A 24,104-nucleotide genomic window follows, 5' to 3' on the forward strand; every position below is an offset into this window, starting at 1 on the left:
CTAATATCTCTCTATCATAAGGAGGCGCAATGTAAGCCAATTGTACAGTCAACCAGACAGCCCGCTTTTGCGTTACCTGATAGCAGAAGTATATACTAACTTACCAGACATAGAACTAGAATCATAGCTTATTGATGCCCTTCCGCGCCACCTCCAGCACGCGGCCGAGCTCAAAGGAGATATCCGAGACGGCGAGCTTGGAGTGGTTCTCGTCCGGCACGCCCCCGGCGTCCATGGCGCGGATCCGGGTCCGCATGGCCGTGCGGAGCTTCGACATCTCGTAGTACATCGTGTCGAGAAAGGTGCCGGTGTCCAGACTGGGCAAGGAGCCCGGGTCGAGGCCATTGGATAATAATAAACCACCGGAAGAAGTAACAGGAGGTGCTGCTGCTGCTACTGGCGGCCATGGGGCGGCTGCCGCCTCCCGCGCCTGCAGGGCCTCTTGCACCTGACTGAGTTGCCTCTGCAGATCCGCCAACCGCATCTCCGTAGAGCCATCGCTCTCTGCGCGCTGTACGTCGCAGGCGCTGTGGTGCTGTTCCCATTGAACCTGGAAGGCACTGGCGTGTTGGTTCCACTGACGCTGGAAACGGTTCTCGACAGTGTTGAATTGCCGTTCCAACTCCTGAGATCGTCTTTCGATTTCCGCAAAACGCAAGCCATTCTGGAAATCCGCTTCCGTAATCTCTTTCTTGGCATCTTGGATGCTCCCATTAATCCGCCGAGAGATTTCAACGTCCCCATCCCTCTTCTGCTGCAGTTCCTGCTGCAACTGGACGGCGTCCTTTCTCGCACGCTCTCCGTCCGCAACCTGTTTCCCCATCGCCGTCTTGACCCGCTCGAACTCGCGCGCGGTCGCCTCCATCGTCTCTTCGACGTGCTGGTTGACAGACGACTGCTGGGCCAGCTGCTGGGTCAGATGCTTGCGGTTCGCCTCGGTATGGTCCTCGAGGGCGCGTAGCCGGAGTGGATCCGCAGCGCGCTTGCTCAGCTGCGCTTCCAGCGCGGCAATGCGCTTCCGGTCAGCAGCCCACTGTTCCAGCAGCTTCTTCTGCGAATCCGCCGAGGCTTCGAGCGCCTCGAGCCGCACCTGGCGCTGCTCGAGGCAGAGGAGAAGCTCGCGTATAGCGTCGACCGATTCGGCTGCCTCTTCGCCTTCTACCGGGAATTCCATCTTTTCAACAAACAGGGAGTCCGACATCACGTCAGGACTTCGGACCCTGTCGGCTACTTTAGCCGCAGCCGCCTCGTTTGTTTGGCCCAATTGATGGGCCTGCGTCTTCGACTCCGTGGACAAATCCTCCGGCGACCCGGCTACTACAATGGCGTCTTCTTTCGCTTGTATACCAGCCACTTTCTCCTCCTGCTGAGCCTTCTGAGCCGGAGGGTCTTCAGTGAACGTGGGCTCGAATCGCGAACGCGTGTTCTCGTAGAGAGTTTGCTGTGTTTCGATTGAAAGTGGGGCCGCGGGTCGATTGGGCCGAGGAGAATCGCCAGTCGAGTCCGTAGCAACACGTTTGTTGGCCTTGTCAGCTTCTTCGGGCAGCTCATCTCGGGATCGTTTGCGAGAGATTTCGGCGGGGGCAGAAGAGTGCTTATAGGTAGCAACCAATTCGTCCAGAGACTGGGCAGATTTGGACGATTCTCGAGATACCGCAGCAACAGTGGAGTTGGCTGGCTGTTCGCGGCTCTTTTCCGCCATCGGTTTCTCTTTGTCCGTGGCTGCCTGCTCTTTCGAACGCGTCGGCGCCGGCGCCGGCGGTTTGGGGGGAAGCCCGGTCTTCGCTCCCTGCGGAGCTTCCTTGTCTCTCGGCCGCTTGGGCTGTTCTAGAGATGGTCGCCGTAGAGGGCTGGGCGGTCGGGGATCGGGTCGTTCTCTTCTCTGCGCGTCCGACCGCGGGGACGCGGAGACGGTGCTCGGCGGCGGCTTGTCGCGAAGCTCCGGGGCACAGGTGCCATTGATGACCTGCTTGGAGTGCACACGCTGGTCGCAAAGGATGCCATACAGCTGCTGGGCCTGCCACTGGGCCGCGCGGCGGTTCCAGTCCGGGTTGGAGATGGGGGCGTGCTCGCCGGGGCGGAAGCCGTCGACGATCTCGGCCAGCTCGGCGATGCGGCTCGGCGGCTTGCCCGGCCGGGCCACCTTGGCCATGCAGTGGCGGCGACCTTCACAGTAGAGGGCGACGGCGTCCTCGAGGGTGTCGGCGCTGACGGACGCGTCGAGCTTGAGGAGGGCGCGGAGCTTGTGCCAGAAGCCGCGCTGGCCCCAGAAGGCCTCGAACCAGACGACGGCCTCGAACAGGACGCGCAGGGTGGTCTCGAAGCGCAGGAAGCTGTCGACGTCGCCGCGCGACTTGCGCCAGGGCATGAAGGCGGGCTTCTGCAGGAAAGCATGGACGTCCGTGTTCGTCTTCATGGGGTTGCCATGGTAGAAGGAGAAGCCGGCGAGATGGAAGTGGCTCCAATCCTCAGGGCGGACGCCGCCGCGGGGCGCGGTTGGGGTGCCGCCGCCGCCGCCGGAATGCTCCGAGTGGGCCACATTGATGTATTTAGCCATGGCCTAGCGACCTCAGGTACAGTAGGGTAGGGCTGCATAAGTCGGTGTCTCACACAGGAGGAGGCGTCGGCTCTGGAGGGCTCGAGGCCTCGATAAAACGCACGCGTTGCCACTCCTTGGAATTGGACCGCGCAATGTACCAGATTTTTACGGAGTTGACGCGGTTGGTTCCAATTGAACTGGTGGGGGGGAGGGGGTTGGGCCCTTTCCAAGTGGGGCCATCGATCTCATCTCAAGCTGTTCGAATTGTCAGGTACAGACAGTAACCTGCATATCGTTGATCAACTCGATCAATCGTACGTTGTGTTTGCCTTTCTCGAGTCGGCCACCTGGCCTGTAGGGGCGGCATGTTTTCCCATTCGATCGTGCCTGCGTCTCTCTTGTCCGTGCACAGCTGCTGTGCGGCCACTTGCCGTCCTATACAACCGCAGACTTTGGCCCAAAACACGTGCACCTACGGAGTACTTTACCACGTCCTACGACATCAACTTTCCGAAAACTCATATAAGAAGAGGCAATAAATATCGAAAGCTTGGTCCAGTGTAAAAATCAAGTACCAATATATTATTATGGGCTATGTTTGGCAGCCAGGACTGTGCAGCGCTCCACCAGACAGTGTCAGCAGAAGCCACAGCAACTGTCTACTGGCGACTGCCAACTACTTCCTAATCAATCTGCGGAGACGCATGATGAAGCCTGAAGAGCCCAATAGCCACTCACTCATCGATTCTCTTGTCGAGGAAATCGTCGACGACCTCGTAATTATACCATCGACCGTGGTGCGTCTCCGCGTTCGCCGCCGTCGACAGCGCCAGCGTGTCGTCGTCGAGGTTCTTCATCAGCAGCCACTCCTGCCAGTCGTCCCAGATGATGACGTCGTTGAACAGCGGGTCCTGGTACTCCGGGCCGAGGAAATTCTCGTCCGCGCAGTTCTGCCTGACGAAGATGGTCTTGAAGGCCTGGTACTCCGGGCCCGCCGTCACGCTCCCGGTGCTCGGGTTCTCCTTGGGGTCCTGGCTCTGGCCCGTCGCGATGTAGTTCGTGCACGTGAACTTGCCGTCGACCCGGGCCCATTGCTCCCAGCTTTTCGCCGGGTCATACGAAAAACCTAACACCCCGCAAACACTGTCGTTCGTTGTTAGCCTAAGTAGAGACGCAAAGAGCGCAAGGGAGAGACCACGACGAAATCCGCGCTGACTTGACCATGGTATATCGGTATTACGTAGAACTGCCCGCAGTTGTTCACTTGGTTCCTGTCGTCAGCCTCTCCTTCCTCACGGTTGGTACCTCCCCCATCGTGGCTGCAGATATCATCTCTGCAGCATATGTTGGAAAAGGGACGGAAATCTGGAAATTATCTTACATGTATTCTTAGGGCGCGAAGTTGAGAAGCTTGTTGAGACACTGTCCGCGAAGCCGATCGTCGTCTGCACACTTTGCGCCCAATTTTTCCCGACGGCCTTGGCCATTCCATTTGACCATCCTTTATTGACTGTGTGAGTCTGCGTGTTTGTATAAACATATTTCAATTGGCTCGAAAATCCTGGAATTGGCACGCCATATCCCACCGACATCCCCACGCTGTGCGCATGTGCCTCTGAGTCGGATGTTCCCCCGTTCTCCCATAGTGCCAGAAACGTGTCGTGGCACAGAAGTGGATTGAATCCATGGAATAATCCCTTCCCACAACCTTAGGATACTCGCTATCCCAATACTCAGGGTTTCCACCATCCTTTTCCTCAGGATAATCCCAAATCGGAACCCAATATCCCTCCGAAATGTAACCTTGTCAGGATCAAAGGCAGAAGCCGCGGGCATGCAAGTTTTTTTCAAATCATAGTCATGGAGCGTGTAGTCGAATGTTGCGTCATCCAGCGGATTATGGAGTTGTCTTTCCATCAGGTTCACCTCCGGACCGGGGAGAAATCCTGCACAGGCCGCGTGGTTGTTTGATCGGAAAGGGTTCTGCCGGGGGCGGGCAGCGTCGCTCACATATAGCATACGTTCGGGGCAGGAACAACTGCACTCACTCCGTCCAGTGTGGGCCTGAAGTTCTGAGGCCCGCGTCCGTCGATCTCAATGCATCCATGTCCGGATTGGAGCTTCAGCGCGGAGGTCTTATGGTCGGCCCCGTGGACCAGGAAACCGAACAAAATAGAGAAGAGTAGGGGAAACCAGGGAGAAAGTCGCCGTGCCATTTTGCTGATCTTCCAACGAGGAGATATTTACAGTAATGCTGAGTGTCCTTCAATTTGGCTTGCTCCAGGTTGAAAGGATGGGCTCGGAATGGTAGTACCCAGGAGCCTATTATAGACCTGAGTGTGTTCCATATCGCCCGCCTTCATAGTGTGTTAGACAAAAGTTACACGTGATCATGCTCCTGGGTTGGTATCATCAAGGTCATAGACATATTCAACTCGTCGTCGTATCTAATTTGACTAGCACAGGACTGAATGTTGTTTTGGCTCAGAGTGGTGATATGAACAGACCACTCATCATCAGGCGCGAAGTAAGTAATACTCCAAGGCATCATCTGATGTTTATTGACAACTAACAGTACCCCGTGATACGCCCCTTAACTAGTTTGCTGTCTTCTCATCATCCCTTTTGGAGTATCCACACACATATATGGCTTCAGGTAGTGTACACCAAGGTGCCGTTTTGCGAGAGTTCGTCCAAGGCCACGAGAGCTGGAGTATTTGCTTACCTTTATACACCAAGTTAGATGCGAAGAAACTGCTCACCGTAAACGTTTACTAAACCTATCTTGCCAATAGCCATAAAATGACTTTCGTGACTGAACTAGTATGCACCATAGCGTCTAGTGATCTAGGGAGGATCACCAGGCCGTTCTCACCGCCGTGTCTGATATCCTTCTGTACTAGGCAAACGCCGGAGAGGGGCTGGAAGCGAAAGAGGTCATAAATGAGTCCCTTGATACAGCGTGTCGGCAATCTCGAAAGAGTCGCACAGGGCAAGTTCCAACTGAAACTATTAGATACTTCGAGGCAATATTGATGCAACTAAATGTCGTAGCAAGCAATTGTAATCTAAATTTAATTACAGAATAAGACTTTCATTGATTACAGCCTGCCTCTCGAGGATTATCCACCATAATTCCGGCGTATGTAGGTAGCTACAACGTATTCAGGGCACTTTCAGGGGAAGAACTCGGAGTACGGCCTAACCACCCTACAACCTGTGCCGTTGTAAGCCTCCCGGAGTATTTCGCATTGCTCCGGATTGTAACAGGCGAAACTATTCGTCTTGCCCGTGACATCGGCGGGTCGCTCCGTCAAAATCTCCTCCAGGGTCTGGTTGCCTGTCCCGAATCCGCAGTGGCCATAGAGATCGCGGACTTGGGGCTCTAGTCTGTCTGTCCCTTCTCTCCTTTCGAGAGGGTGATTCGTCAGGCCTATATACATCTTGTCTGGTATCGTTCAGATGTCCTTTTACCCCTTAGCCGCCGTATCCTTCAGGAAATGCAGTTATTCGTTGGGCCGATATGCATGCATCTGCTGGTATGCGTGTGACAGTATGCGTTGGGCGGGTTATCAACGGGCTTTGGTTTCAAGCCTTGGATGACGCTCTGTCCCGCGTCGTCTTCTGCCTCGTCATTTGCTGTATATGCGAGGCGGCCACAGGCACCGGCGAGCCAGACGAGATGAGCGATCTTCATGTGGTCGGATGTGATGATAAGGTAAGTATGAATGAATGAATGTATCAAAATGAAACACTGAAACACCTCGGGACAGAGATGAGAGGGGACAGGCCTGGATATGGCTAAATAAACCTGGTCGAGCGGTTACTCGGGGGAAGCCAACTCGTCCACATGGGTAAGGCAACGGCTAGCTGCGAATTTAGTAATACGCGCGGGCTCAGAGTTAGTTAGACGTTGTTAGAGTTGCGGAGAAGATTCAAGGACGTTGCAAACGGTTTGTTTATAGGCCGGAGGGATCTCGCTCGTAAGTGCTTGCGCGCTAATGCGCAACCGTTCCTGTTGAACCGTTCGTGTCTCGTAAATATAACTAACGCAACATGTTTACTTGTCGGTGAACGTACTCAGCAAGGCCGTCAGTAAAGCTCGTATCGGGTTAGAGAGGTTGCGTAGAGACGAGAAGTATAGCGAGTAAACCGTTAGCTATCTGGGAGAAGCGCGGGACGGCTTGCTGAGGCAGAAAGAACTCCTTTGACAGGGAGCCGCCAGCTTGAGCATGTTTTGAAGATCCGTTCTATACTAGAAACTCAGCACCAGAGAATCCTGGCTAGCTGGGTGTGTGAACCCCCGTCGTCGCCAACCCAAGAATGTCACATCTAGATTCTCTAAAAAGGAAGCACCAGGCGGGACTCGAACCCACAGCCTTTGCCAGATCCAGTGGAAAGCCGGAAGGCAACGCGCTACCATTGCGCCACCAATGCTATGCTGTTATAATATCAAGGCCCCATCTTGGATCATATTACAAGTCCTCTGATCTACAATACAGCAATGTCATCCCTTTAACCGTGCTTAGTGCGGGTAGGCCGAGTGGAAGAGTTTCGTATTTCCTGCTAGTTGTACAAGACCTTGTATGGCAGCCTCCGAATGCAGCCCCTGAACCCGAAGTCTATATACACTTGTATGGTTGATGACAACGCACCTGGTCTGCTTTATTCGTTTCTGGCTGATATTTGGGAAAGCCAAACATCGGTTCGATTACGATCTACTCGTTTCATAGAGATGCATTCTCGTATTGGGACGACTATCAAATCCCTACAGTCTATTTCAGGACGCTTGTGGGAGCCTTTGGTTATTGCAAGATTTCAACTCTCTTATTGACGAGCGTTAGACGCCAACCGGTGTTTTGCCGGGTGAGTGGTCCCGTCGGGTAGCTTAACGTCGTTATCGGCTCTCCGTAACACTTACCCGGATTCATCAGGGGTGTCTGTTGGGTCAGGGATCGGGATCCTTGCTCACCCCGCTCGATCTACGGTTGGTGCAGGTGCGCGATAACAACCACAGGGTGCGTAAGCATGTAGGCAGCTAGATTCTTTCCAGAGGCAGGCGCTGTAGGGGATTGTAACATTTATATTCTACTTGTTATGTTGTTCTCTTCTGCACGATTGTGAATTAGACGCCGTGCACATCGCAAAATGGATTTCGACACCCTGACTACAACTGCAACGAGTTTGCAGCGGCTTCTACAAGAGGGTGCACTGACGAGCGTTCAGATCATTGAGAGGTACTTGCTCCAGATCGAACAGCATAACCATGCGCTCAATGCCTTCATCTCACTGGCACCGCGAGAGAAGCTGCTTAAACAAGCGGCAGCCCTCGACGAGGAACGACGGGCGAATCGTTGCCGGGGCCCATTGCATGGGATCCCGATAGTCTTGAAGGCGAGTCATCGGATTGCTGGCTGTTTATCAAGACAAGACCAAGACTGTGGCTGACTTTGAATCGGTAGGATTGCTTCATCACATCGCATGAGCTGGGCATGACCACCACGGCCGGGTCGTGGGCGTTCTTGGGGGCCAAAGCTACCAAAAGCTCAGGTGTTGTGCAGAAACTGATGGATGCGGGCCTGATCATATTGGGAAAGACTAATATGACAGTATGACTCAAGCCTCGAGATGGGTTCGAATAGAAACCGCCTACTGACCGTGCCGATTAGGAGTTCTGCGGCATGAAGATGATGATAACGCCCGGGCGCTCTGCAACAGCAGGGCAGACGCTGTCTCCTTTCGTCGGCGCCATCGAAGATGGCGAATCCATTCTTGGCCACTCTGTAAGCAATGAGGGGTACGAGTGGAGGATTCCCTCCATTGATTTTAGCTAACGCATGATATCATCCCCATTAATCCAGTCCCCGGGGGGCTCGTCAACAGGCTCGGCCGTTGCCGTCGCAGCCGGCTTTAGCCCCTTGGCGCTAGGCACCGAAACGATCGGATCGATCATGACGCCTTCCTCGCGCGCGGCGATCTACGCCGTCAAACCGACCACGGGCCGGCAGGACACGTCCGGGATGTACCGGATGACCGACTTCTTCGACAGCTACGGGCCCATGGCCAAGTCGCCCGCCGAGTTGGCCAGCCTCCTGGAGATCATACTTGGTCGCTCGGTCCAGAGACCCGTGCAATATCCAGCAAGTGGGATACCCTCGCTGTGGGCTTCGTAGATCCCAATGGCTGGAAGTTGAGCCCGGAGATGTGTAGACAGAGACCCGGCACGTTGGAACAAATGGTAAGCCAAAGCCCCCCGCACTGAGTGTGGTTGAGTGCCAGACAATGCTGACCAAAAACTAGGTGGACGATTACGAAGCAATGGTCACAAACCTCCAGCAAGATGGTTGTGCGGTCAAGTACCCCATCGAGCTTCAGGATTGCTCTGTACTCACTGTTGATGGACAAGACGCTATTATGCCAGTGGCTTGTATGTCGACCCCCCGAGTCCGCAAGTAGTGACCTTTCAACACTGACCATATCACTGATTGGCAATTCAAACAAATTGGCCTTCCAAAGTTCATCGAAGCATTTGATGAATCCCCTGTCGCATCCCTCGAACAGCTCATTCAGTTCAACGAGGACCATGCCGAACAAGCAATGCCACCACGTGAGTTTTGACCCCCATGTTACACGAATAGAGCAACTCTAATGCATTATTCCCATTCGTAACATAGCCCATACGGACCAGACCGACCTCATAAAGGCTCAAAAGATGGACGAACCGGAAGAGGAGATCAGACTTCTGGGGGAGAAGCTCCGAGCCAAGGCAAGACATATCGTCGATCAGGTCTACGAGAAGGAAAATTTCGACCTCATAGCCGCCCCCGTTGACTCTGCCTTTTGCATCTACGCTGCCGCAGCTGGTAAGTGAGGGTCGGAGACTCGCCGAAGCTTTCAAGAAGCAAAAAGTGCTAATGTACGTTAGGGTATCCCCTGGGTCATGTGCCGCTAGGCCAGCTCCGCTATAATGGGCGGCCGTTCGGGCTCTGCTTGATGGCCCGGGAGGACGGCGAGGAGACGTTGCTGCGGTTCATGTCGCTGTACGAGGCAGCTGTACCACCGCGGCCAGTCCCCGATCTGTCTCGCTAGATATCAGAGCTGGATGGGATGCAAAGTGAATACTGTGTACACGAAACCCAACCATGTATGACTGCAACCAGATCAGCAATTCTCTGCAAAGCTATTTTTGTTGAATATTCGATGTAGTATCAGGGAGCTCAACCAACTCCGTAGGTCTTTCCGTCCGAGCATTCCCATTGTTCCAACTCTGCTCTCTGTTCTTTAACGGCGTTTGCGTCATCCATCTCTGCTCTCACGTTTCTGCTATCCAGTTCTGCTCTTTGTTGTTTTGCGGCGTTTCCGCTGTCCATTTCTGCCCTCATGCTTCTGCTACCCAAGCTTGCTCTCCACGCACCGCGGGACCAGCATTTCCACGTGGCAGTGTGAGCGCCATCCAGTTCCGGTGCACGTCCAGCCCCAGGCACCACTTTGCTCCGCCTGTGTAGAACATACCGCATGATTAGAGTCAACAATATGATCGCAAACGCCACACCGATCACTATGCCAGTAATGGCTCCAGAGGACATGCTGGTCGCCGTACGATCAGATGCTGGTAATGTATCACCTCCGCTCGCTGAACTGCCTCCACCATCGGAGGTTGTTGCTGTGGGCGGCCGGAACCCAGACGACGCGATGGATCTTCGTCTTGAAGATACATCGGGCGGGAAGAGCGCTAGGTCGTCCCACTCCCACTGTACCGTGAAAGGCTTGTGAGATGCTGTGCCCGTGGCTACGTAAGTGAAGACATCAGTTGAGTCTACCGAGCGCCCGTCAAGTACACGAGTCGAAGCGAGTATCCTTTTGAAGCGGGAATCGAGGCTATACGACAACCCACTGCAATGCGTTATTAGACCAGACGTTTCGGGCTGCCTATAAGAACACCCACTCCTCCCCGAACCAGCTTCTTGGTTTGTTCCACATACCTTTGACAGCACACTTTGGTATATGCCTCACCGACGAGGCGGTTCACGTCCATAACCGTCACAGGTGCTAGGCAGACTGCTGGGGAGTATTTTGCAGCACTGGAAGGCATGCATGATGAGTAAAGGCGGTCAGGGCTGCCGCTGTATATCTTGGTAGTATCGGAACCCGCCAGCATCCAATAACGGCCAGCACACGATGGGCCGGGCTTGAAAACGGTCGTCAACCACCCAGATTCGTCAGGACTTGTATTAGCCCACCCCTATCACTTCCACCTGGGGGCGAGTTGTAAACGTCGGCTCCGTCTGTGTCCCTGTAGAGTCCATCACAACATGAAGCTCTTTTAGAGCTTCAGCTGCCAAGCTGGACTGAAGCTACAGGAGACCAAAATTCCGTTGAGTGTATGTTTAGGGGCACACTCACATATGAAAACGTGGGGAAGAAAAAGAAAGGAGGAGCAAATCGCCAAACGGAGGGAACATAAGAAGAATGTGGCGCTCATTTATAAAATATTTCACTACTCATGATTGGACAATTTGGGTGCACCATGACAGCGTGACTGGAACACATCCCCTCCGATTGTGAAACCCATCCTTCGCACTAAATAATCAGCGCCGACTTCAGCATCTTTTTCAAAAAGTAGAATAGATTCTGGGATGATCTGCCATTACTTTGATCAATGCTAACACTTCAACCACCATAAGCAATGCCATATCGAGCGTGAATATCGATTTCAAATTCTGCCGATGATGCTGGGAAGTATCAAAGGTACAATAGATCAGGGGGTATTGTGGTAGCACCAGGGTTCTAGTTTCGAACGTGAGCTGCATGGTAACGGATATAAAAGAGTACAACTGTGCATATTTTGGGCCAGGTGGTGCTTCCGCAAGCAAGACGGTCATACTTATTGTTCATATCACCAATACGACACGCAAGATAGGTAAGACAGTGTTAGGTCAGCCATATGAGTATGCATGAATACCGCGTACAGTTTGAGGCGAGGTCTCAAACTTCAGCTAGCTAAACCTTTCCCGATCATTTAGTGGCAATTGCGTCGTGATTTCATCTGCTGAAGGAGGCCAACTACCGGCGAGCCAGCCTACTTTCACTAACCTCATTGGCTTTACAGCACGGCTGGGCCTATCATGAGGTCCAAAATGAAGGAGGCGCTCGTCGGAACCGTCGAGGTACGAGCGGACGAGCGTGTATATTGCCCTGTCACACCCGTACCCTCGCACAACATCTCGTTCAGCCTGTCAGCAGCTTACGGGAACACCACGAGATCCAGCCCTTCACCGGTATTTGGCAGTAGCACGAGGCCAAAGCACATGAGTACAATCGGCAGCTTACCGAATCGACCGGTAACAGTATAAGCCCTTTTTGATGAATTTCGGCGGGGAGGGGATGTTCACTGGCTGACCCCAGTGCCCGCTATATAGCGCGTTTTGACATTTCCGCGATATTTTTCCCCGGATTGAAAATGGTAAGGTTGATTGCCAGTTACCTGCTGGGGTGGTCATATGGGGTTGATGCAGTTGACACCCGCCAAAACCTTGCTCACACATAGCAGGGCATATAAGCTTTTCTCTCTGCTAAGTATCTGCATAATGCCTACACAAGTGTGAGAGCTATATAGGAAACAAGACCCCATAGGTAGACCTTGAAAGAATTGGAAAAGAACAATATGTTATATGGCTGATTCTAGGAAAGCCCGTTAAGCTTAATTGGATAGATCGCGATTAATCTTAAGGGTAGTCACGTGAACATCAAATAGGGGTTGTCGCTGCTCAGCGGGGGGGGCCCCATGCTAGTAGCCCGCGAGTCAGTTAACGTAGCGACTGGAGCGAATCAAATTCCTTTGCTCGAGAACCGGATCGTTTGAACTCTGGCACGAGTTTCACAAGGATGACCCCGGCTTCTCAGCCCCATCGTCGGCCTAATTCCGCGATCGCTGGTTCCTGGAGCTAAACCGCACAGGGATGAATGCTTTGACAGATTGCCGCACAAAAAAAGAAAAGTCCCTCCCTCATCGAGTCTCCTCCACACGGTTCAGAATCGAAGATGCAAGGGATGCAGGACATACCCGTAAGCGGAGTTCTCATTATCTATATTAATGCATTTGTCTGACATGCGTGATATCTGCAATACATCTCTCGGAGTTGTCTACCATCATGTTCGTGCGTTCATGTGAGGCCGGCGTTTGCCAGCTGGTTCAGTCTATCACGTGATTACCGCTCATCGCTATACGGCGGAGGCGGATTTGGTTGCGTCAAGCGATTTACCCCCAACGACTTCCTCCTCCTCGTCACGCCCTCCTTCCCTCCAAGCGATGACTTGTCGTCGCCGACTGTAGCATCGCCGTCACTCTTGCTCGTAGTATACGCTGCATCCTGCTGTTGTGGTGATTGTGGTTGTGGTGGTATTATATCGGCCGGTGTGCTGCCCTCTAGCTCGACAGGCGTAAACGACGTCGCCGGCAGCTCCTGCACTTCCTTCCGGGCCTCGACTCCATCCACGGCCGCGCGTCGGCGTCCGCCTCGTGGATGGGCAGGACGGCGTCCATCTCGCTGGCGGTGGTGGGCGTGAGCGGCGACACTATGCCCGTCGTCGGCCGCGAGAACGCCGGGGTCGCGCCCGTGAGCAGCGGCATTTGCGGCTCTCCGGCCGCCGCCGTCGACTGGCGGTCGAAATGCGCCTCGCCGCCCTTCGGCAGGTCCGGGGTCGAGGCGAGCTGGCGGTGGATCACCTGCTGCTTCCAGAAGTGCCGGCGCCAGACGAGCCAGGCGACGATGCCGAGCAGCACGGCGAACAGGAACAGCGCGATCACGATAGCCAGAACGATGTGGATCGGGAGGCCCGACGAGGAGCCCTCGTCGTCCCCAGGATTTGGTGTAGAAGTGGCCGTTGGCCCTGCGAAGGTCGAGCCGGGCACCGTCGGGTCCGTCTCGAGGATGCTCAGATCCGACTCCTGCCAGCGCACCTGGATCGCGTAGACCATATTCCGCGTCGTGCGCGTGACGTGGTCCTCGACGTAGGTGCGCGAGCTCTGCGCGGCGGAGATGCACTTGCTGTAGGGGATGTCCGGGGCGGTGGCGGGCCCAGTGAAGCAGGTGTAGCCCGTCGGGCAGCACAGCCGGGCCGTCTCGCCCGCGAGCAGCGGGCCCCCGTACCGCGGCGTCCCGTCCTCGACGGACGGCAGCGCCGTCGGCAGGGCGCAGCCGTCGGTGTAGCCCCCCGGGCAGATGCCGGGCGAGTACATGCCCGCCTTGTTGCCGTAGTACTGCATGAAGTTGGGCGGCATGCAGATGGACGAGGACAGCGCGGGCGTGCCGACGTCGGTCCAGCGCTGGGGGTCGCAGAACTCGGGCGTGTGGAAGACGGTCGTGAGGGGCCCGGCGCCGCGCGAGGTCGTCTTGGTCGGCGGGCTGCCGGGGTCTGTCGTGATGGTGTCCATGGTGTGCGTCTATGGATAGTCCTGATCACCTCACCCGAGGAGGGATTGATTGTTGGTGGTCGGTGTGTTCTGTCAAGCGGGCTATTTGGCCACGTGGAGCCTCTCGTGCAGGGGAGTGGAAAGCCTCAAGTCGACAAAGAGAGTAAGTTGAATGTTGATCCGCTGCAAGATCGAAAAGGCTTAGCAAAGCCAGGCTTTGCGTTGGGAACCCGCCGGGGAGGGGAAAAGGAGGAAAAGAAGAAGCGAAATGAATGAAAAAAAAGAAAAAAGGGTGGTGTAAGTTGTAAGTACGGTGGAAATGTCGACAAATTTGGTTCGTCGGCCATCAGAGGCAAGTAAGAAATTGCATGCATGCGTACATGAATTGGCTTTTCGGGCCAACCCAGATTGAGTGGATAGCAGAACCGTTGAGGGAGGCTCTAAGGCGCTTAGGATGGCACCCGGCCCCATTTATAGGCCTGTCATTCTCGTGTGCGTGCCGATGCGTTAGCCCGAATCTGTCAGGGGTGTTCCCCTAATCTGGGCCTAAAAAGTACAGGGTAATGTGGAAACACGAAAGCCTTACTCTATAACGGAGCACTCTAAGCCAATAGTAGTGCCGGATCTGGAGCTGAAACCATGTACTGGTCCACTATAGGGAAGGAGATGCCGGCCGACCAGGCCTCATTCGGCCCAAAAAGGCGTAAGCGAAGGCCTGCAACAACAAATCAAACTCACAGCTCAACTTTTCTTCATCTGGCTATCAAGCCCGAACTAGAACACATGCTTCTTCAATCTTCAACTTAGTCATTCGTTACAGCACTTCTGCTTCATCACACTCCTTCTACGTCATTTCGATATTGTCAGCAGAGACAGGGTCCAGCTCCTCTGCAACCCCCTGTTCTTTCTTCTTTTCTTGTGTCCTCTTCCTGTCCTTAACCGTCTATGCCTCGTTCTAATGAGGTCTCTTTTTAACAATGTACTATCCCAATACAACATGGACGCGCATGTTTATGTTGCTTGCCCTTGTCCAGTGCGTGGGAGCCCTGTTTCTTGAAACGTAAGTGATCACCCGCGCTCGGTCACGTGACTTCAGTCTCCTTCTGCTATGGTTTCATGGCTGACATAACAACATGAAGCTATGTCGTCCTTACCGTCGAGGACCATTTGCCGCATGAGGCCATGCAGGTCCCGTCCGGCCATACCGTGCCCATGTACGCGTCGCTGTTCATCTTCGGCTTCGCCTACGAGCTCCTCCTGTTTTGGGACTCGCTGCGTCTGCACAGCATGATCCAGGTCGTCGGGCTGTGCATATACAACCTCCTGTTGACGTTGTACGCCATATTCCAGCCGCGGCAGATCCGAGACGCGCTGGACCGCCTTTCGACCTCTTTCATCATGGGCGACCCGAAACGGCCCATCTTGGACCCGGACAGCCCGGTATGGCAGGAGATCAAGCCCGCCCTGTTCGCCTTGATTTGGGTGCTGGCGGTGGGAACCGCCGTCATGTGCTTCCTCGCCTACAAACTCCACGCCGAGTTCGCCTGGCTGGTGTATAAAGTCATCCACGCCGATATCAAGATGAGACGGCGTGTATTAACCCTAGAGGTAAGCCTATCTCTTAAAGAGCCCTTCGCCAGTTCAGTTCAGTTCACCTGAGCTCATTACCGTCGTGCAGATCAATGTGGCTCTTGTCAAGTTCAATTTCTTCTTCATTCTCGGCTTTCTTATACAGAACATCGTCGACAGTCGCACCACGGTTAATCCCGAGTTCGGCATGACCATTGCCGGCACCTTTATCGCCTGGTCAGTGGCGGTTTCCGGCATCATATGTGCGAGGAGAGAGAACAAGAAGGGCACCGCCGTAGTTATCGTAAGTATTGACCACCATCATCGTATCCCATCTTCCCCCGTCAGAATGCACGGTCATATAGCTGACTCTAGTCGATGAAAGTTCGTGTATTGCGGCGGCGTCGCCTATCTGGTCTACAAGGTGCTGAAGCTGTTGAAGAAGCCGGATTACTACATGCTCACCATTTTCGCCTGCATCACCCTCTTCATGCTGGTTTGCACCATCATCGCGGCCATCCTCTGCTTCGCCAACTACGACAAGGGGCTCAAGTCTTACGGCGAGGCAAAGACGAGGGACATTCACTCGCGAAATCCGAGCGAGAATCCCATTCTATTGCAACACACCGCCTACGGAGTTCGTCCGTTCTTGCCGCATAGAATGACGATTGACTGAACAGCACTGTTCGCGTTCGATTGGATCGTTGTATGCCCGACCGCTCACGGAACTGGTCTCATCTCGAGGGATCTGGCGATATACACTTCGAGGCCGCGAACCCTCTTCAGTCAAAAAAGGGTCGAGCCAAGACAACTACCGCCCACGTCCTCTTTCTGGCGAGGGGTTAAAAACGTATTTGCACCAGCAGTGCTCATATAGAGCAGATCGCAAAAGACTCTGCGCTCCCATATCCTCCGAAACTGCCACGTCGATGTTGACCAACCCAAAAGAGTATAAGCAGGGCTTCACGTCGGTTACGATATCCCAGTCCCTTGCAGTCACGTGGCGGTGGCTACTGGGGCGAGGCAGAGGATCATATGGTCTAGGCCGGACCCGGGGCAAGTCAAAACCCTCTCCGAGATACAATAACAGCATTGATCCGGAAGCGGCATATAATAGATGATCATAATGGGCCCTGCTATAAGCATAGGACAGCATCAATTTAGCTAAAGCATTTTCCACATGATGTATTCGTTGATAGATATAGATACTTAGATACCCATTTTCATTAGTTGCATAAGTTGGCGAATTCGTTTCACTCTCCAAAGCTGTCCTGATTATGCTACACCTAGTGTAGTTCTCAGGGGTCAGAGGCCTGATAATACTGGTACTACATCTTGGTCGAAATTAATAACACTAAAGATGTGAAGGTCAATGGGGCCAAAGGAGCCGGAGTCATGAACATGCAGTTTCTTATTCTTAAGTCCCAGCATCCTTGTATAGCTGAATTGGTTTCAATGCCGATAATGTTTTCGCTAGAAGTTGAAGAAAACATACTCCTAGTCAACAGACAAAAGATCCCAGAGCACAAGGATAATGCCAGAAAACAAACGTATTGTTTTGCCACGGCTACAGGTCGCTCGCTAACCAGTCATTGTTTTCAGCAGCAGCACATTCTCGAGCTGAAGGGCGACGTCAGCTTCGACTCGGTGTACTACGGGCTCTGGTGCAACTGCCATCGACTCATTCCGCGCTTGACGTTCGACGAGGACCTGGAGGGCAAGATGGCTTGCTCGGTCTATGCGGCCGGCTGCACGCGCTGGCATAGCGGGTGGTCCATGGGCCCTCCGCTGCCCAGGAATGCCTGCCACCGTATGACTCCGGAAGTGTTCTCTGTCGAACCCAGTTCACGAGCGCCTATGGTGGGTCCCATTCTTGGCTGTGAGCACTGAAGCACGGACATGCAGGCCGAGATCAGGTTCCGCCCGGATGGCAACCCGCAGTTGATGATCACGGTCTGGAAGCACAAAGGTGAGGTCTCCAAACCGGACTCTGTTCACGATGCTGTAACTAGACTCGTAAAGAGTGATTTAGAGCGACCTCGGCTACCTGTAGGCATCGGAAAGATTGCTGAGATATCTGGCATGATGCAGGAAGAGTTCATACGGGCTCGTGCTGGCCTACCCTAGTCGCTCCCTGATGGAACGACTTCCAAAGTAGGTGTATGTCACTGTGCTACCCCATGCTGCCCTTGAGTAAGATATGAGTAATGCCACCTTGATAGTGTGAGAGACATCGTTATAGATGAAAATAAAAGATATGATAAAAAAACAGTATTGACCGAAGCTGAAAGTGAACGAACATGGACTTGCTATCCTTTAGAGAAACCCTCCACAGATATTTGGCACGTGATAGAACCCATCAGATATATGGCAAAAGATGATGCAGTAGCCCATAAGGTCTACGATCCTGAACCAAATACGGCAAGAGCAGTTGCCCATCTTTGTCAATTAGCCTATTGACTGCATGCATCAAACTTCAGAACAATGACTGATAACAAAGGGAATAAACCGCTTGGAACAATATAAGCCCTAACTGCAAAGCCGGTGGCAGCCCATTCGCCGGGGACAAAGGCAACCAACACTCCCTGAATGGCCGTGCCTCTCTGGCTCGCAAATTGTAATATTCATGCAATGTATACAGTAGCACCACCACACCTATAGAGGACATCAACAGCAAGAGCAATCAATGGACCCCTGAGTTGAAGAAAATATCCAACCCACACACATCATGTCCCGCCCAACATCCTCAGCAAGCTCGAACACACCCCCAAGCCCGAGACCCTTCCGCGATCTCGAGGACCTGGACTACGAGACCACCCCAACGGCGCCCCCCTTCTCGCCCCCTCTGCCGATCCCGCCCCCACCCTCGCGGAGCTACACGGACGAGCTGACCAAGAAGTCCGTCCCCGTGGACGCGATACCGGTGATCCGCCTCCTGGCGCCGACGCCCGAAGCCACCTCGCCCCTGATCCTGCTTCGTCCCCGGCTGGCGGCCACCGAGCTTTTTGCCGATGACGACGAAGACGAAGACGAGCCATTCCCGGACTTCTTTGATGCTTCTTCTTCTCCGGCAGCAACGAGAGTCCTCCTACCACCGAGCCGGTACTACGACGTCGACAATGATGAGTATTACAGCAGCCCCGTCACATGGACCGACGAGCTGACGCGGACACCTCCGCACCGCCGCCACCGCCGCCCGAGCTATGTGCAGAGTGTATGGGAGGAAGATACTTCATCGTCATCCTCCTCTTCTTCTTCGTCTTCTTCATCTGACGACTACGAAAACGCGTCCTCTTCTCTATGGTCTCCGAAGCCCAAACCAGACTCGGAAACCACTGATGATGGCCCGAAAGCGGCAAGGACGAAAATCGAGACTGGAAATGAAAGGAAAGATGAGAAGTGCGAAGATGGGGAGTCGGGTCCTGTTGCATCACAGGATTTCACCACATTTCGCTTCCCCTAAGCAGGAGCTTCTCAGCGTGGACTCGACTAAACGACTGCGCCAGAACTGGCTCTGTATTCATCGGCCAATAGTACGAAGCTCAGGCAGAACATAGCATCCGACATGGACATAGGGAATAAACACCCCATTCCCATCAGAAATATCATGAACACCAAAGAGATCTGCTTCACATTGTGACTATCCTATTCCTCCCCCTTTCACTGCTCACACCTGGGTTCAGCCCACTGTGCACCATTAGGCAGATGATTGTGTTTGTGAATGTGAATCCGATAATCCAGTAGCATTATACGGTCTACAGGTGGAATCCACAAGCATAACGTAACAGTTCAATGTCATAATAACAACATATAATGTCAAGCTTAGATATCGCGGTAACCGCACCTGGGATGTTGCAATAGAAAATCCCAACCAAAAGGGCGACAAGCATATTACAATCATTCGTAGTTTCTTCCTGTACTAATAAGTATCTCTCATTGCCCAAGGCTCTGGACTAACCCGACGCATACTCCAGACAGACAGCCCCTGTCGCATTGAGTACTTATACCACTATTACCGCAAGCATTAGTGGATGTCCACGTTTGCGTGCGACAGCCCCTGAGCGGATCCATGCGAGAGCTTCCTCGCGTTGTTGTTGGGACTTGGAGTTCATGGAATGAGACGGCGCTGAAATGTACTGCAATAGGAGCCCACGAAGTCACAGTTGTGCTCAACGTTGACGAAGACATGATGGGGGCGCGAAGCCACCGTTGAGCAGGATCTCACAGATGCACCAAATCCATCCAGCCCACAACATATCTGGGAAGATACCTCTGGGGTGCTGTGAATACAAAACTCGAAGCCGGAATAGCGTTGATGGGGAAAGCAGAATGATGTGACCTCACTGGAGAAGGGCGTAGGGGGCCCATTCATAGCAGCACCGCCTGGCCCCCGGGTCGCCGTACAGTGGACCCCGGGAGCGAGTGCGTACGAAAACGCTTCCTTCGAGTCGCACGAGCAGCCCAGGAACCTGGTCATCAGTGACCAGATGCTCCGTCGATCGGCGCTCGAGTGTTAGACATAGGACTGGACAGGTTTTGATCGAGAGCGTCACTCGATCTCAAGGTTCCGGATGGATTCAATGAATGCTGGGTCAGAGTGTCCGTGGTACTGGGACAGCCCGCCGCCACGCGAGAGGGAAGGCGAGACGTGGCTCGCGTCGAGAAGTACAGGACCGTGAGAGGTGGTAGACGGGGGAAGGTATACGAGTACAAAGGAGTGTAAAGAGCTGCTGTAAAGAGCTGCTGTAGGTAGCTGCTAGGATGGTAGTCGCTATAAGCTACGATATGACTATCGTGCTGCGGCTGCTGATACTGCGTGGGATCATTTGCAGGTGAGAAGGTCGGTATTGCGTTCATGCTCCACGTGCGGCAGCGCAGGCTGTTTTCTCAATAACTGAGAGTATTCCTCTTGGTTTAAACCGGTAGACAACATCGTTGGATGATCTTCCGAGCACCGTTGACAATGTATTGTTGAAGTTGAATTGCAATGCTGGCACGATTTCCGTCCAGGGTACGTCTGACGTGGTTATGTGAAATCGAATAGCCACATCTGCCTCCAGGTTCGTTCTTTCGCTGTGTCCATCGGTCTATCCATGGCAAAGCTGTCATAGCGAGCCTGGTCCCGAGCTTCGTCTCCGAAGTTTTCCAGAACACTGAGTGAATTTCACACACTGTTCCACCTTCCAGCCTCTGCCCGTAAACGTACAACTTGTTCGATCCACGAAGATTCCTCTCCCGCGGAGGGCCCTCTTCGGTCTCCTGTGCCGGGGTCGTGGCAGGACCTCGAACCAGGCAGGCGAGCCGTCGGCGGTGTGATTACCCACGGACGAAGGAAGATAAGCGGGGGAAAGCACTGGACCGGGAAAGTCTGCCGATATCTGTGGAACGGTCCAATCGTGGTCGACCTGCAGACGTGCGCGAAACTCTGGCAGCGCTTCCTTGCCGGTGAAAGGGCGGGCGACGGGGGCGGCCGTGCGAGCTCTCGGGGATTGTAAGGCCTGCACATGGAGCAGGAACACAACGCAGGCCATACCCATGTGGTCGGGAAGTCAAGAGGCCGTTTAAGGGTGATACTCATAATTCAGCATCGTTGGTTCTGTAATGCAAGTTCATCATAGTGCAAGAAAAGAGGACCAGTGATTGAAACATACCTGCCGCCCTTTTGGTTAGGATTCTCTATGACAACATCCCAGATGTCGATACCGTGGTATCTAAGCTTTACATGGCGCCAAAGCAGGGTGAAGTCGTCGTCCCAGGTACCGGAGAGTGTGATGTCGCCAGCTCTTGACCCGAAAGCCACCATCAGAGACAGAGCAAGGGGCTAGATGATCCCCACAGATGCCCAGCGATGTAAAGAAGAGTTGCAGCGTGATCCCAATCCTACCCGGGCGACATTACAGAGCACCTGCAGTTGTAACTCTGGTCAGGCAGTACCGGGGGAAAAGCAGAAGTAGCAAGACTATCTGCGATTGCGCAATGGAGATGGCGAGTGCGAAGGTGGACAGAGATGAATTGATCTGACTGTGACTGATTTGGTTGTTTAATCAGAGAAGAGGAAGAAGAGGCAGAGGCAGCCCTGGTAATGCAAGTTAATTATATTAGAAAGAGTAAGGACGAAGGATTAGAACATACTTGCCTACCGGTATAATGGAGAGACCCAATGGCAAGATGAATCGCATCACACCTTACTAATGGAGTAATATGGTATTCTAATAAAATGTCAAAACGATCGAATGGGATAATTCAACAATACATACAGTAGACCGGCAGCAATACAGTGGCGGAAGAGAGCAATCCAGTGGCACAGCACAATAGGCGAGTAGAATATCAAAGCAGTTCGAAGGACATGACACATCGATACAGTGGTGGGACGGAGAAACGACGATGCTTCCTATGCTATATCGAAGCTTACACAATTACCAATCTAAGACGACTCGGTGGACTCAGATCCACATTAAACCTGTAAAAGCATGAAAGTGTGGCTTGTAGCCACAACAGCGCAGATACTCAGCACCTCCTTGCCCCTTTCCAACAAGGCAACCGGACTATTCAAAGCTCATTCGGTGTTTATTTGGCCTTAGCCAAACCCACGGTACCCTTGCCAAGATCGTAAATGGAGTACCATTTGCGCAGGAAGGCATCACCGAGAATGGCCAAGGGGCCAACGGGAGCAGGGAAATCCATACCCATGAAGGTGGAAATGCAGCTGCCCTGAACTTCCAGAATGTAGTCGTTGGGGCCGATGGCGAAGTCGTTGCCACTGAGAGTGAAGGTGATGTCGGGCAGAGAGTCGCGAGCAGAGCAGTCAACAGTGTATTGGCCGTTGAAGCCCTTCTTGGCGCCAATCTCCTTGTTGAGCAGGTCGGCCATGTCGGTGGGGAGGGCAATCAGGGAGGTACCGGTGTCCAGGATGACACCAGTGTTCTCGAGCTCAGCAGTCTCCTTACCGAAAGAGATGGAATCGAGATCAACCTCCCAATAGGCCTTGCGGCGGAGGGGAATCTCGGTGATCTTGCCGTGTAGTGGTCCTCGTCAACACCTCCAAAAACAACCTCGGAGTCATCCTCACCGTTGTTGCTGGACAGGTAGAAAGCGAAGACGGCATCGTCAATCAAACCCTGGTTGATCATCTGGTAGAAGGGAGGGACGATACCGTTGACAGAGAGTCTGTCGAAACCCATGCCCAGGATACCGTCGAATCGGCCGAAGGCAAAGGCAAGGCCGGGCTCGCTGGTAGCTTCGGCGAAGTCCTGGTGCTTAACCGTCAGGTCACCGATGGTCATGGAGTCCTGAGAGACAAAGCCGCTCAGGCTGCCGGAACCGTATCGGATCTCGAACTCGGTGCCGTTCTTCTTGTAAGTCGACGACGAGGACGAGTCGTACTTGGAGTGAAGGTAGCAGGCGATGCTGCCGCACTGCTGGGAGGGAACCCAGAGGTTGGAGCTACCGGTATCGAGGATGACCTTGAAGTCCTGAGGGGTGTGCCGATGGAAATTTTGGAGAAGTCTGTTACCCAAGCGATTAATGTCAGTACGTGCGTGAGTCAGACCACATCAGAGATCGGCTGCAGGGAAAGAGAATATGGGGGGGCTCGGACGTACACTGAGCGTTCATGAAGTTGCTGATGGGAACGGGGTGGTTCTTATCCATAGCGTGCATGGAGGTGTCCTTGAACATGGCCTCGACGTGGCTCTCGGGTCTACCACCCATGTACTTCTGGCCCAGTCCTCGCACCTGCATATCGATGGGGATGGACTCCTACAAATGAACATCATCAGTATGTTGCTACATTGCAGCGATGCATCAAGCGACTAGGACTCACCAGCTGATCCGCGAGAGGGATCTTCTGGAGCTTCATCTTGTGGACTGCGGCGTCGGCCGAGCCAAGCAGCGCAGCTGCCGTCAGAAGAGCTCCCTTCATGATGGGCGGCTCGATGGGAACTTCGAAATGATAGCGTTAATGCGAAATGAAAGGAGATGTTGATTGTTGTTGATGGGAAGATGATGGTTGATTATTGGAGGAATGAGAGGGAGAGATGGGAACTCTGGGTATGACGACTCGGAGGGTGTTTCATGCGCGAGACGCCGAGATAAGCAGGTCGCAGGGCCTGGCCCAAGCTGGGGCCGCAAGGCAGCTGTGACGCTACGCCACCACAGCAACGCAGGAGAGAAGTGGGGAAGCCGGGGTAGCAATCGGGGCTTTGTGAGCAGCCATTAGCCACCCCCAGAACATGATTCAAATCGGTCTAGTGATCGAACAAACTTCATCTGGAGTCAGTTACTCTATTTCGTCTGTCGCTACATGAGGTGTGGCCATAAAGACAACATCTCGGTCTGTTATCTGTTGATACAGTACTGGTCATCTGATTGTGGTAGTACTGTCGGACGGCACTACGGATTGCGCGGCCTCCAGCGCTTGCCCTTTTCGTCCTTTGGTCCACGGTCCTACCCAATACGGACAAATTGGCCATCACTAGCCACACTTGCCTGACCTTACCCTGGGGCGCCCTGGCTACAGCTCCGGTCTGGTTGTTGCTAGGCCACCGCCTAAGTGATCGGCCATTCATGAACCCACAATCTGCT

General features: G+C 53.6%; 9 protein-coding genes across 9 annotated transcripts; 4 read left to right on the top strand and 5 right to left on the bottom strand.

Moving 5' to 3' along the window:
* Window positions 1-121: 121 nt before the first annotated feature.
* PG994_012573 (uncharacterized protein) lies at window positions 122-2,557 on the bottom strand (the record flags this gene model as incomplete). The annotated part of the gene is made up of 1 exon (XM_066863982.1): window positions 122-2,557. The coding sequence occupies one exon, from the start codon at window positions 2,555-2,557 to the stop codon at window positions 122-124; it is 2,436 nt and encodes an 811-aa protein (XP_066710130.1).
* A 716-nt stretch (window positions 2,558-3,273) lies between these two features.
* On the bottom strand, window positions 3,274-4,026 carry PG994_012574 (uncharacterized protein; the record flags this gene model as incomplete). The annotated part of the gene is made up of 2 exons (XM_066863983.1): window positions 3,274-3,665; window positions 3,921-4,026. The coding sequence occupies 2 exons, from the start codon at window positions 4,024-4,026 to the stop codon at window positions 3,274-3,276; spliced, it is 498 nt and encodes a 165-aa protein (XP_066710131.1).
* A 3,661-nt stretch (window positions 4,027-7,687) lies between these two features.
* PG994_012575 (amidase) lies at window positions 7,688-9,628 on the top strand (the record flags this gene model as incomplete). Its single annotated transcript, XM_066863984.1, has 8 exons — window positions 7,688-7,924; window positions 8,002-8,148; window positions 8,209-8,336; window positions 8,468-8,777; window positions 8,840-8,966; window positions 9,066-9,146; window positions 9,214-9,402; window positions 9,465-9,628. 8 exons carry the CDS (start codon window positions 7,688-7,690, stop codon window positions 9,626-9,628), a joined length of 1,383 nt encoding a protein of 460 aa, XP_066710132.1.
* Window positions 9,629-9,756: 128 nt separating this feature from the next.
* PG994_012576 (uncharacterized protein) lies at window positions 9,757-10,697 on the bottom strand (the record flags this gene model as incomplete). The annotated part of the gene is made up of 2 exons (XM_066863985.1): window positions 9,757-10,432; window positions 10,522-10,697. The coding sequence occupies 2 exons, from the start codon at window positions 10,695-10,697 to the stop codon at window positions 9,757-9,759; spliced, it is 852 nt and encodes a 283-aa protein (XP_066710133.1).
* Window positions 10,698-12,965: 2,268 nt separating this feature from the next.
* On the bottom strand, window positions 12,966-13,973 carry PG994_012577 (uncharacterized protein; the record flags this gene model as incomplete). Its single annotated transcript, XM_066863986.1, has 1 exon — window positions 12,966-13,973. The coding sequence occupies one exon, from the start codon at window positions 13,971-13,973 to the stop codon at window positions 12,966-12,968; it is 1,008 nt and encodes a 335-aa protein (XP_066710134.1).
* Window positions 13,974-14,929: 956 nt separating this feature from the next.
* On the top strand, window positions 14,930-16,197 carry PG994_012578 (uncharacterized protein; the record flags this gene model as incomplete). Its single annotated transcript, XM_066863987.1, has 4 exons — window positions 14,930-15,012; window positions 15,092-15,560; window positions 15,631-15,825; window positions 15,907-16,197. 4 exons carry the CDS (start codon window positions 14,930-14,932, stop codon window positions 16,195-16,197), a joined length of 1,038 nt encoding a protein of 345 aa, XP_066710135.1.
* A 788-nt stretch (window positions 16,198-16,985) lies between these two features.
* Window positions 16,986-17,411, top strand: PG994_012579 (uncharacterized protein; the record flags this gene model as incomplete). Its single annotated transcript, XM_066863988.1, has 1 exon — window positions 16,986-17,411. The coding sequence occupies one exon, from the start codon at window positions 16,986-16,988 to the stop codon at window positions 17,409-17,411; it is 426 nt and encodes a 141-aa protein (XP_066710136.1).
* Window positions 17,412-18,249: 838 nt separating this feature from the next.
* PG994_012580 (uncharacterized protein) lies at window positions 18,250-18,984 on the top strand (the record flags this gene model as incomplete). Its single annotated transcript, XM_066863989.1, has 1 exon — window positions 18,250-18,984. The coding sequence occupies one exon, from the start codon at window positions 18,250-18,252 to the stop codon at window positions 18,982-18,984; it is 735 nt and encodes a 244-aa protein (XP_066710137.1).
* Window positions 18,985-22,088: 3,104 nt separating this feature from the next.
* PG994_012581 (uncharacterized protein) lies at window positions 22,089-23,442 on the bottom strand (the record flags this gene model as incomplete). Its single annotated transcript, XM_066863990.1, has 4 exons — window positions 22,089-22,532; window positions 22,574-23,027; window positions 23,119-23,279; window positions 23,344-23,442. 4 exons carry the CDS (start codon window positions 23,440-23,442, stop codon window positions 22,089-22,091), a joined length of 1,158 nt encoding a protein of 385 aa, XP_066710138.1.
* Window positions 23,443-24,104: the final 662 nt, after the last annotated feature.

The sequence above is a fragment of the Apiospora phragmitis genome (assembly GCF_038363925.1).
Source record: "Apiospora phragmitis strain CBS 135458 chromosome Unknown utg000010l:1.0-9815664.0:9184709.0-9829525.0, whole genome shotgun sequence".
Classification (NCBI taxonomy): Eukaryota; Fungi; Ascomycota; class Sordariomycetes; order Amphisphaeriales; family Apiosporaceae; genus Apiospora; species Apiospora phragmitis.